The following is a 13,574-nucleotide window of genomic DNA, read 5'->3' as shown; positions in this document are numbered from 1 at the left end:
CGTTTTTAATTTTTTTGTCTATTTTAATTCTATTTACTAACTCATTACACTAAATAATGTACAATAACTGTAATTTCCTGAAAGCCTATTTTTTTCTGAAAAAAATGACACCTTACACTTGAAGATACCACATTATGTTATAATTTTATACTCAATAAACCAAAATGAGTGAAAACGGCCAATTTTAGCCTTAGGTTCTAAAGGGTTAACAACATTCCACAATTCATTCACATTTCTTGGTTTTGCTTCAGAAACAGCATTTTTGATATCACCCCACAAGTTCTCAATTGGATTAAGGTCTGGAGATTGGGCTGTCCACTCCATAACATTAATTTTGCTGGTTTGGAACCAAGACTTTGCCCGTTTACTAGTGTGTTTTGGGTCATTGTCTTGTTGAAACAACCATTTCAAGGGCATGTCCTCTTCAGCATAGGGCAACATGACCTCTTCAAGTATTTTAACATATGCAAACTGATCCATGATCCCTGGTATGCGATAAATAGGCCCAACACCATAGTAGGAGAAACATGCCCATATCATGATGCTTGCACCTCCATGCTTCACTGTCTTCACTGTGTACTGTGGCTTGAATTCAGAGTTTGGGGGTCGTCTCACAAACTGCCTGTGGCCCTTGGACCCAAAAAGAACAATTTTACTCTCATCAGTCCACAAAATGTTCCTCCATTTCTCTTTAGGCCAGTTGATGTGTTCTTTGGCAAATTGTAACCTCTTCTGCACATGCCTTTTTTTTAACAGAGGGACTTTGCGGGGGATTCTTGAAAATAGATTAGCTTCACACAGACGTCTTCTAACTGTCACAGTACTTACAGGTAACTCCAGACTGTCTTTGATCATCCTGGAGGTGATCATTGGCTGAGCCTTTGCCATTCTGGTTATTCTTCTATCCATTTTGATGGTTGTCTTCCGTTTTCTTCCACGTCTCTCTGGTTTTGCTCTCCATTTTAAGGCATTGGAGATCATTTTAGCTGAACAGCCTATCATTTTTTGCACCTCTTTATAGGTTTTCCCCTCTCTAATCAACTTTGTAATCAAAGTACGCTGTTCTTCTGAACAATGTCTTGAACGACCCATTTTCCTCAGCTTTCAAATGCATGTTCAACAAGTGTTGGCTTCATCCTTAAATAGGGGCCACCTGATTCACACCTGTTTCTTCACAAAATTGATGACCTCAGTGATTGAATGCCACACTGCTATTTTTTTGAACACACCCCTTTCAACTAATTCAACTAATTGCCCAATTGCACAGCCTTAAGAGCGTGCATATCATGAATCTACTGAACCTACTGGTAACTTGTTTGCCACGTAGCAATAAAAAAATATACGAAAAACCTTGATTATTCTGGTTAGTCACATTGTACTGCTATTATTTTGAACAATACTGTATATATATATATATATATATATATATATATATATATATATATATATATATATATATATTCAACATTTAAAAAATATAAAGTGTTAGACTATATAACTCTCATAACAAATGTATGAATTATGTAACTTAGCAAGAATACCAAGAACACCCATTAGCGCCATTTCCAACAGACAATGGGTAAAAGTGGATGCAAGCAACTTCTAAATATTAAAACAAGCATATGTGGTGTGATCACAGGGGTCCGGCATCTCCAGCTTAGGCAACACCGTGTCAGTGTGGTTCAGTGTGAGCTGGTCATAATTCCCACAGTTACTCCTCTTCAATCCCAGCGGTTATCTCTATCCTCTCCCTTCTTTTTTCCTGACACTTTAGAGTTCACTCCGTGATATGCTCATACTCCTAAAAGTGCTGCTTTTAAGGCCCTCACGAAAAAGATCTTGGTATAAAGCCCTGATAAAGAATGTCCAGCATGCCCAAAAACACTTTCTTGGGTGTTGCTCCACTGCACTGATGTATGTGTTCCTGTTAACAATATTTTAGCATCCACATGACCTTGGGCTGAGTTCTATATCCTGAGAAAATATGTCTCCTAATACCGGAACGGATTATTTTCTGTCACCATATCTTTGGGGAGATGTCGACATAAATATGCACACTTCCTCACTGCAAAAGATTTTAGCACATTGGTTAAAGTTATGGCCTTGGCTGTAAATCACTGGAGCTAGATTTGTGCTCTCTAAAATGCGTAGGATAGAATCATAAATTATTTATCTTGTTCAGCTTTACAAATTAAAACACTCCCCTTACAAGAATAAGAATTATTCACCGCTCCTCTCTCCAGAAGCCAGTGCCATCCGCTGGTTAACAGAGTATCAAAGACTTGCGTTAATTTGAGCCATTGACGCAGGGCCAAAGAGTTTCCCTCAGCTTCATTTATCACTTTTTCCCCCATTCTTTTAGATTATCTCTGCCAAATTAGCTGTAAAGTTCATGCCATTTGTTACTTTTGTTTTATCGACAAAGATCTTTGTCCTGTCAAGCTGGGTGTTTCAGGTTCTCGTTTAGAATTCGGATTAATTCTACCAGTTCAGGCAACCTGGATTGTTGCCATCACTCCCATTACGGAACTTTTCAGGGGGCTCACCCTTGGCGTTGCGTTACTGACATTTTTGGCCAAATAGAAAATATGAATCAATGAGTATGTATAATTTGTTTCTGCTTGGCATCGCAAGTATGCCAATAAGAGGCAAAATGTATCAGAGAAACACTAAAACTGCCAAGTGTACACAAATTAATGAAGGCAATTCATCATCTACATGAGAAACATCCAGGTCTAGATGTCCCCGGCCAAATATAGAAAAAGTTGTTATTATTCTTCAAATGGAAAGGACATCTTAGTTCACATTAAATATTGCCCTGTAAAAAAAAAAAAAAAGATCTGGCTGTATTTCAGCTGAGAACTGTTAATGTTGGCACTTCTACTGTGTACACTTAAAGTAAATTGTTTTAGTGTATATTTGCTCAGATTAGCGCTTAGGGATGGATGAATTGGAAATCAGACATCTCTTCTCTTCTATCTTTCCTTTTTCAGTCATAATGACTCACTAATGTGCAGGAAAGTATGTCATTGAGAATTTCCACAAGAGCTCTGAGCCATCAGTGAGAGGAGTGCAAAAGAATGGCCTACAATTAAATAGTCTGGAAGGTGCCTCAGCTGTATATATATATATATATATATATATATATATATATATATATATATAAAATTCAACATCACTCGCGTTATGATGTTTGAGTTATAATGATAGTGTACTCTCACTTATTTTTTAATTACATCAAAATAATACCATAGCTTGTTTGCACCAATGTTCAAAGTGTTTAAGGACGTGTTAAGAGTAACACTTACCATGCAATTTTAAAAACTTCCAACATTAATTAAAGATGGAGTCAATGGAAATTAAGTTTAATCAATTGTGTTTATTACATTACAAACGCAAACACTGAGGTTACAGTGAGTAACAACTGGATAGAAAGCAATTTTAGAAGATTAATTTGGAAATAATTTTTTATAAACAGGAATTTGAAGACTTATAATTCTATTTTCAATGCTATTTTTAACGCTATTTTAAAAACACTCAGTAGTAATTAAAGAAATATTCTGGGTTCAACAGAAATTAACCTAAATTAGTTTTACTGTAGAATAATTAAATAACTAATTAATAAATAAATAACCTAATTTTCATAAAAAATTTCAAGTAATTCTTGGACAATCTATAAACAGAAATGTGAAGCCTTGTAATTCTATTTTAGATGCTATTTTCCCTGCTATTTTAAAAACATCCAATAGTAATTAAATTAATATTCTGGGTTCAACAGAAATTAAACTTAATCAATTTCATTGTAAAATAATGATAAATACCACATTAGAAAGAAACTTGCTTTGAAATAATTCTTGGACAATTTATTAAAATAAATGTAAAGCCTTATGATTCTAAAAATGCACGTTAAAATGTGTGTATTATTTGAGCTGCATAAAGGTTCAAATAAACATTTTGTTGTTATCGACATTATGCCAGCTGCTGTCAATTGTGCTGACATTCTGATTTCTAGTTTCAGCACTTTCAACACAAGACGTCTTAACTTACTTCAAGCACTAACACCTCAGTATGACAGAATTCATGAGGATTCACAAAGAAACAACACTGTCAGTGAGCCAATGTCCAGCGAGACTGTGACTCTGACCAGTCTGAACCCAGACTCTTTATTCTCACTGCAGAAGAGCTCAAATTTATTACTTGTTATCCTTTCCCCAAATCTCCGTAACACCATTACATAACATGCCCAAGGTAATGTACACACTAATGGGGAGAGTGGTGTAAATCCATCAGTATGCCATAAATTAGCGCTAGGCACACTTGTGTGCATGGATTACATTGTTGGGGGGATAATGGCCGCCAAGAGAGCCCTGCCATGATATACGTTGGTTTTGACACGAGCAGCACTACTATAAATCGGCCTGGACCACAAACTCAGGCCAAGTTATGCCCAAACAGTCTGGTAAAGATGTCCATGGATGCCTGGGATTTGACTCATATCTACGTATTTATCTCTTTGGAATTCCATTGCAGCTGTCTTTGTCTTTCTTTCCTACACATACGAACGAAAAGACCCACCCACTTTCCCTAATGAATAAAGACCATGCCGTGTAAGCCTAGACACACTTCATGATTGGTGGAGGCATGGATGGACTTAGGTGAAATACTGCAGTCATGGAAATCTCTCCATCATAGCTGCTGTGACAATCTACCCTCACTGCATTAATAATGGACTGGATGTTTGGTGTGCCTGGTGTCTGTCCACTGTGGTTTGATATGATGACCCACCGTAGAAGTCTCAACGAAGTCTAATGGCTCCACTCAGAGGGAGGGAAAACACAGGCATTGACACACGTCCATTGTTTAGTCAAATAAATGCTGGAAATAAGCTGCTGTTGTCTTGCAATAACCGCCATACAAATATATGTATATTAATGAGCTGTGAAAGTGTATAATAACAGACTAATTCTTGTTTGCTTTCATTCCCCCATGAAAACAGAGAAATAGGATATGGAAGGAAAAGACCTGGAACAAGAATATTCTGAGAAGAAAGTTATAGGGACTGCCCTAAAGATGGTTTTCAAACTGTTTTCCAAAAGGCTTATTAGTGATGACCCTACATACAGAAGACTCAGTCTAGACACAGTGTAATGTATTCCATTCAGAGTTTAGCTATGTTTTTCTTTTTTTTTTTCTTCTTCTTTTTTTTCAGCCTCACAAAAACACAGCACTGCCAAATACGACTCAGAAAAGACATGCTGGAAACCATAGTGCAAAGTCATACAAACAGAAAAATTGAAGACAAGAAAAACAAAAGCTGGCCTGGCCTTAGCAGCCAAAACACAGCAAGCCACATAAGCACCTGTGAAGAGAACAGCCAATGACAAACAAGGTAAAGGCCCTGTTTTGCTTGGCACATCAGAGCCGTTGCAAAAAGATGGAGTAAACTGGGAAAAGGCCATACTTTTGCTAGGCAATTCCCATCCATCATCTTACCAAAAAGAAGGAGCTGGTCTATTGGCATTCATATAGAATAATTACATTGAAAATTACAACAACTTGGCTCAACAAATAGAGTGACAAATTTTGAAAGGTTTTAAACAGCTGCGTTAGATAAAGTGATTCATGGCCTCATGATTCATTACTGAATGTTAATTTCTGAATGTTTTGTTAATAATCAGAGATGCAACAGCCCATAATCTTCTAGGGAATACACCAGCTGTAGTAACACTCGGGAAATGAGCTGATCATCAAACAGTTTCTCTCATCCATGTGGCATGATTGGATAAGAAGGGCTTTCGGACATGTGTGGGTCAGAGTCCAGGAGGATGTGATGCAGAGCAGAGTAATCCACAAGTGTGTGATTGATTGAGGGACAAAATAAACCAATGCTTGTTAACAGAGACAATATTACGGGGAAGTGAGAAAGGAGATTCCCTGATTTTCCTTCTCAAATATCTATGACTAAAAAAATAATATAGCCTGTTTAACATTACAGACCACACAAAAACAAAAAATATTATATTATATATATATATATATATATATATATATATATATATATATATATATATATATATATATATATATATATATATATATATAAATGTGAGTGTGTGTGTGTTCTATTTTTATTTATTTTTTTAAATATCTGAGGTATAGGAACTGAGGTATAATGCCAAAACCTCTTCAGAAAAACCTTATTCTGTCAGAAACTGTGGCATAAACTGAGAAAGAGGTCATTTACAGCATATTATCTGTCAGATTGGATGTCATGTTGTTGTGCATACGATGTGCACTGCAAGCATGTGCACATATGGCTCTGATTAAAGCCCAGATTCCCTGTTTTTTTGGGGGGTTTTTTATTGGATTTGGGATGTATTGCATAAACTGGTTAGTAGTATTGTGTTAGGGCCAAAGAATGTGAATAATGAATCTCATTTGTCTCTGAAATTACTCTGAGCTCCAAAAAAAAAAAAAAAAAAACACACATCTAGTCAGTAAACGCAGATACTTTGGGAGTTGAAATTGCTTTAGGTTGTTGTAGCTGCATTAGTGATGCACATACAGCAGACTGATGATGATGATGATTGGAAAAGTGAGCTTGACTGAAAACAAGCTGTCCTCATTAGTGTAATGATTTTTCACTCTCATTTTATTTGGGTAGAGATTGATTGGTGATAATGCTTAATGTGGTTGCAAATAGACACCGGGAGGAAATAGCTGCCTGGCGAGCAAATATGAACGTGCATCTGGTGTGTGAACGGATGAGTCGTCCATGTTTGTTACACAGAGGCTTGTCTGATCGCACTGGCTCTGAGGCCCGTTTTTCCCACATGTCAGGTGTGCTGCTCGTATTACTGTCTGTAGGGCTTCAACATTGACCTCAATGGTGCGAAACGGACAGCAGGCTGATCAAGAGGCACATGGAGATTAACCCTCTATTCAGTTCGGTCCTTTTTCTCACCCTTTTCTGCTTTGCGTAATCAGAGAGTAACTCAGGAGGGCAAGAAACAATGGAAGGTTTGATCTTGTGTTTTTGTGTATGTGTGTTTGGTGAAAGGAAGTGAGTGTTGGTGAAGGAGAGGTGAGGAGACTTTGAACCATCAAAAACAGTGCAAGAAAAAAGGGGGATGAAAACAGAAGTGGGTGGTGAAGGAAAGATGAAGAGGTGGAGGGAAAAAGTCTGCGGTCCAGTGGGGAAGTCTGCAAAAACATACGGAGGGAATGAAGATAACTTGGAGACGAATGGAGATAGTGGCAGTGGTTCTGATCAAATGGAGAGTCAACCATCATTGGAAAGCAGCAGAACTAGCCTATCCACAAATTGCTTCAGAATTTGGCCATTCTGGGAACAACAGAGCACATCTTTCAGGCTGGATCTGAAAGTGAGGATGAGATATTATGTGTTAGGGGGAGAACAGGTGTTAGAAGACATGGGCTTCTGAGTGATGATTAGTATAGATAAGAATTATTGATGGGATGGAGAGAAGGAAATGAGTGACAGGAAAGAGAGAACGGTTCTCAAGAATGAATATTTGTGAAAATTGATTGCAAGAATTCACAAGTGCTACAGCTACTGACAAAGTGAAGTGTTTAAGCATTCATGATGGACATGCACGTAACTGAACACAGCCGTAGAGATTTGGAAATATATAAAATTGTATACTGGTATTAAACACTGCTACAGTATATATAGTTATGCTGTCGTAATTCCCCTTCTAATGTTAATTTTAAAACTGTCTTCTCACACTGTTACCTATGAGTTCTATCTGCTTACCAAATTTACATTCACATAAAATAACTTATATATTCAATTTTTATTACATTTATAAATCAATTTTATAGATCTGTTTAGGCCTGCATGTGTTATGATTAAGTGTAAACAGTTTTAAAATTAAGCTATACATTTAAAAACATATACTATCAATACATTTAAAAGACTTTTATAATTGCACATTACAGTCTTAAAAAAACAGAATAACTTCATCATCTTTCTTTCTATTATATCTGTGGTTAATGTCTTTTTTTCTCCAAAGAATTACTTTTTTTAATGAGTGTCTGTGTCATTTATTTAATTTATACATTTAGGTAAAATAAACGTTGCTTGATATTTTTGTAGACAAATAATCAATAATCAATTATAGGTCCATATATAATTATAGTAGCCTATATATATCTTAAATAAGTATATATCTATCTTAAATAGGATACTCCTTCACATAAACTAATGTTGTGATTTAAACCAAAAACTTTTCTATTAATAATTTAATTGTAAGTAACTGAAATAATGGAATACAGCAACCGCCCCACCCCCCATTTTTAAATAGGTCTATGCTTTATTTATTAAAATCAAGGAAATAATTTAATAAAAGGAAATAAATTTTTTTCTTTGAAATAATTAAATCACTTAAAATTGACGGCACTATTTAAACTTTTTTTTCAGCGAAAGAAAGAAAGTTGTGTGCCAAAGCAAATAGGTTTATCGCGTGTTTGAAATAACCTGTTTATAATGACTGTGATTCATGAGGGCAGGTGAATTGCCTTTTGCCTGTTCCATATCAGTTGACATATCAGATGGGCTTAATACTGATATAAATTAAGCTGAGGCGCTTGTAACAGCTTACCTGTCGGCATATTAATGGAGAGGCAAGGTGGGAAACACGTCAGTTTCCAGAGACGGTCAATTATCTCAGCTACGTCGGCAAAGAGAACAAACGTCTGGCAAAGAAGCTGGATAACGTGATTTGGGTGGATTTTCCGCCGGTGTGACTGAGCGGCTTTATTTTAAGTCACTGGATTGAGGAAATGTTGAAAATAGCACACGGCTCTCTTAATGAGACCTCCAGAGGAAAGAGGGAGCTCACCGGTCACTGGATTCACTGGGGGATGGGACATTAGCCTTCAACCTTTTGCAGGATCAGGTATGTCAATGAAGAAATTGTTCATTTTAACACGCTTTAAAATTCAGACTCAGTCTAATAGCCTATAACAGAAAAGCATTTGATAGTTCGGTGGGATACTTTAATCATGAAACATGGCAAAAATTAGCTTTCAGAACTGAAAACTGACAGCAGAGGGGATATAACGATTATACATATAGCTTTAAAATGTTGATGAATATGCAGCCTATTTAATATACGACGCAAGGGGAGGTTTAAAACGACATCAGGGTTAAGGTATTTCTTCTTCATTGTAAAAAAAAAAAACTGTAATTCTAGATTCTTTGTTTAAAACACATTAACAAACCCATATGAAATACGTCGTTTTAATTTTAAATCGAGTTTCAACCATGCAGATTTTTTATTGTCAATTGTTTTTATTATTACTATTATTTTATTTTCTCTCCATCGTCTGCCTCAGTCCTATTAATGCCAATACACAGGCCTACATTCTGATCATAGATAGTCTATTAGTTTTGATTCATGCAACGATTATTAAATACCTCTCTCATGCTGAAATATTTGGTTCTGCATAACTTTATTTATTTTTACAAAATTCAGTTTGAAAGGAGATCAGAAGGAGGAGGAGGGGTCTATACCAGGAGTCTGACCAAATGACCTGCAGGCTGATTATATGTCATTAACTGGAGACTCGGCCTATTTAAATTACTCGAGAACTTCCATTCAGACAGATGAATTACGCCTGAACCCCACACACAACACTTAAACACGAATAAATCATGAACCTTCTTTTGTGAAATTTGTGAAATTTTACACACACACACACACACACCACTCCACTCCCTCTCTCTCTCCTTCTTCTGCCTCTCCTCTCATTTCTCTCTCTTTCACTCACACACTGACACAAAGACAGGAATAGCTATGCCCATAGATATCCACACATTGTTTAACATCGCTGTTATATTTGGCACCTGGAGCAATACACTGTGAACTGTCAAAATTAAATACTCAAATGTCAGCACAAAGTCATCCGAAAGGGATCGCAATCAAGCACTGACACTCGCATGCTTTAAAAAAATGATTTACAACCAACACTGCTCTGAATTAGCACGTCTTTTGGATTCCGTTCAAATTTTCGCCACTTTTCTATACGCTCAAAATATGTGTGCAAGCATTGAAGTAGTGAAAAATAAACGGCCAAATGAGGATTAACAGAACCAGGAAACATAATTCTTGTAAAGTGTTTCGTACACAAACACACGATATAAACATATATTACAGTCAAATCACTGTCCTGCTCTTGATGGTGTCTAAACTTTGGCATATATATATATATAAGCACTGCATGCTTATTTGGAATTAACACGGCGAAACATCGTAGTTGTTTTCTACTTATCAAATATAATAAAAATCCCATTGCTCTCGATGGCGTGATCATTTCAGTCAGAAATTTCAAATGAAAGTCTATAAGACCTTTTTTTACGATATTAACATATTTGATACATTTTAGCCTACTATGTTTTACATTATTATCATATTTTTTTCTATACTTTTTTATGTGTTTATAATGCGTTTCTATTGGTTCATTTAAACCCCAAGTTACTGGCCTATTACGGAAAGGAAAATAGATCCATTCATCTTACAACTGCCAAATTAATTCATACACTGAACGTGTAGGCTATGTAAATGAAACATTTAGACATACTACACAATAGATTTCTGCATTTTCCCCTTTGTTATTTTTTCTAAAAATCAATCTGCATATCTATATTTAACTCGTTTTTGACAGGCGAAAAGTATAATTATATTCCCTAGAGTTATCAAAAGCGCTATCTATCTATCTATCTATCTATACTTACTAAAAGTTTAAATAATTAGGCCTAAGAAATTTTACAGCCGGCTAGTTTAAATTATTATTTAGATTTATACATCGTTCTTAATATAGCCTATATGCCAGACAAAAATGCACAGCACACTGAATAAAGTCAGTCTCATCCAGGTTTCTAGTTTGGATAAGCCTACCATTCATCTCTGTTTTGTTTGTAAAAAAGGGCATCTTATACCAGTTAGCTCTCAGCTTATCTGAAAAGGAAAAAGCAATTTTATTTAGCCCGTTTCATTGCTGCATTTAAGGCTTCAAATTAAATGTACGAAAGACTGGATGTATTGTGGCACACACACACACACAAATACATTATACATTTAAAATGAATAAAAATATATATAGCTAGCCTATGCCGTTGGCACACACAGGCACGCAAGCGCGCGCACACACACGTATACACGCACAAAATTTCAAATATACATGGAATGGCAGCATACGTTACCAGTTCCTTTTGCATGTATTTCACATTTATTTTATACATGTTGCATATATAAGCTACGAGTTGGCTATCTTTGCAAGGGTTCGTGCAATATGGGAGCGTAAACACCCTAACTACGCAGTTTGTGTCCCTCCTCCTCTACAACGTTATTGGCTGAGAACAGTTTTGACGACATATATGAACCCAAGCAGCTCAAAAGATGTAGCTGACATGGAGATCAAACGGCGGAATTCGCCTGCTTCCACAGAGTGAACAGGCTGCGAATTGCGTGCACAACATCGACTGGGATTGGATTTTTTTTTTGCATCCAATAGTTACTCCAACTCATTGATTCCATAACGGGTTTGAAATTCAGAAAAAAAAGTTTCTGAACACCGCTTAAACATTAACTATTAGCAATGGGACTTTCTCATGATGGATATTTGCAGTGGAGAATAGCCTATAAGTGTAAGTAGCTAAATTATTTTTTTCACTAATAACTTGAGTGCAGTTACAGCTGAAGCCCGTTTTGTTCGTCTGTTAATCATCTGCTAGAAATTCAGCGGTATCTGTGTTAACTTATGGACAAATAAGCAGGACTCCATTTTCACTTTCTGCTAGAAAGCAACAAATGAATACGTTTTATGGGGAGACAACCAGTGTGTAAAGTCAACGTACACATAATCTGAGAGCCAAAGCGTACTCCGTCTGTGGTTCGCCTTAGGGTACACAAGTCTGTCGCCATGAGTTTAGTTGGAGGGTTTCCCCACCACCCGGTGATGCATCATGACGGCTATTCGTTCGCTGCCGCAGCTGCTGCCAGTCGCTGTCATGAAGAACCCCCCTATTTTCATGGGTGGCTTATCAGCCACCCGGAGATGTCTCCTCCAGACTACAGTATGGCACCCTCCTACAGCCCCGAGTACTCGGCGGGAGCCCCCGGGCTCGATCACTCGCACTACGGAGGTGTACCGGGGGCCGGCGCCGTTGGAATGGGACCCCGACCAGTGAAACGTAGACCCACGGCAAACCGAAAGGAGAGGCGCAGGACTCAGAGCATCAACAGCGCCTTTGCAGAACTCAGGGAATGCATTCCCAACGTCCCCGCGGATACGAAGCTGTCCAAAATCAAAACCCTTCGTTTGGCTACCAGTTACATTGCTTACCTTATGGACATTCTGGACAAAGACGAACAGAACGGGGAAGCAGAGGCCTTCAAAGCGGAATTCAAAAAGACAGACGCCAAGGAAGAAAGGCGAAAGAAAGAAATGGTAAGGTCTTAAATAAAGTGTATAGATCTTCGTAAACGTCAAAAAAAGTATTGTCATACATTAGACTTGCATATTACCTAATGGAATCTTGCTTTGACTTTGATATAAAAGCTTAAAAGTATTCTGTAGAAAACTTGGTTTTGTGAACGCTGCTGTGTATCTTTGTTGTTAAAGTAAATTGAATACATTTGCTGTCTTTACCGTGACTAGTACGTTGATACAATTTGGTAGCCTGATGTTTAATAGCTATACAAATAATATATTTTGTCTGTGTGTGTGTGTTTTTTTTTTTTTTACAGAACGACGTTTTGAAAAATTCAGGGAGCAGCAATGACAAGAAAACTAAAGGGAGAACTGGTTGGCCGCAGCATGTGTGGGCATTGGAACTGAAACAATGAGACTAATGCAAAAGACACGAAATGAGGCCCTCTGAACTCATTTTTAGTTGTTCTCTCACTTTATTTAATGGAATATTTATGTGCAATTTCCCGCTACGGACGGTGGATATTTGAGGAAAACCCATTCCATTTTAGAAGGAGGATACTCTCTTGGTAAGAGATTGCGTGTTGTTGTCTGATGTTGGTTTATTATTGTTGGGTTTCTTGTCCCATTGTGAATCAAAATGAGACTTCTGCCACTAAGGAGTACACGTGAAGTTCTGTCTCATTCTGTCTCTCTATCACTTTCAGTATCTATCTATGTCTCTTTCTCTCTTCTTTAATTATGAGGAAGGTTGGTCGATGTTATGATATAGTAAATGTTTTATTTGAAAATGTCATGAAGTGTTATAATGTTATTTTGTGGTCGTACAATCCTGGTGTCTGAAACAACTGTCGAGTCCACCCAGTGCACTTCCGTCCAGAGACACACATTTTAAATAATATTGGAGATGTAAACAATGTAATTAATTCAATAAACCACTGTGTTGTTAACAAATTAAACCTTTTGTTGTATTGCTATGTAATTTAATATAATGATTCCACTTGGTAAATTGCACACTAAATAATTATTCACAGAAGATAAGTGCTGTTTGTAAGAAGAACATAGACTAGTATAGAAATTAATGATAGCCTACTTTTCAGGGCCAAGAGTGACTGTTG

The 13,574-nt window shown here is 36.9% G+C and overlaps 1 protein-coding gene and 2 long non-coding RNA genes across 3 annotated transcripts in view; 2 read left to right on the top strand and 1 right to left on the bottom strand.

Moving 5' to 3' along the window:
- LOC127948545 (uncharacterized) overlaps window positions 1-13,574 on the bottom strand; it is an 81,279-nt gene that overhangs the window by 39,796 nt on the left and 27,909 nt on the right. The gene's annotated exons all lie outside the window — the stretch shown is intronic.
- On the top strand, window positions 8,522-9,689 carry LOC127948544 (uncharacterized). The gene is made up of 2 exons (XR_008152108.1): window positions 8,522-8,921; window positions 9,501-9,689. It is a non-coding gene; the product is annotated as an uncharacterized LOC127948544 (long non-coding RNA).
- On the top strand, window positions 11,419-13,415 carry LOC127948542 (heart- and neural crest derivatives-expressed protein 2). Its single transcript, XM_052545020.1, has 3 exons — window positions 11,419-11,671; window positions 11,825-12,474; window positions 12,774-13,415. The coding sequence occupies exons 2-3, from the start codon at window positions 11,947-11,949 to the stop codon at window positions 12,870-12,872; spliced, it is 627 nt and encodes a 208-aa protein (XP_052400980.1). The 5' UTR covers window positions 11,419-11,671; window positions 11,825-11,946; the 3' UTR covers window positions 12,873-13,415.

This window comes from Carassius gibelio, chromosome B1 (assembly GCF_023724105.1).
Source record: "Carassius gibelio isolate Cgi1373 ecotype wild population from Czech Republic chromosome B1, carGib1.2-hapl.c, whole genome shotgun sequence".
In the NCBI taxonomy this organism is placed as follows: Eukaryota; Metazoa; Chordata; class Actinopteri; order Cypriniformes; family Cyprinidae; genus Carassius; species Carassius gibelio.
This window is presented reverse-complemented; position numbering and strand designations above follow the sequence as displayed.

Coding starts and splice junctions, on each gene's coding strand:
- LOC127948542 (XM_052545020.1), top strand. CDS start 11,947: ATGAGTTTAGTTGGAGGGTTTCCCCACCACCCGGTGATGCATCATGAC. Junction 12,475..12,773: donor AAAGGCGAAAGAAAGAAATG/GTAAGGTCTTAA, acceptor TTTTTTTTACAG/AACGACGTTTTGAAAAATTC.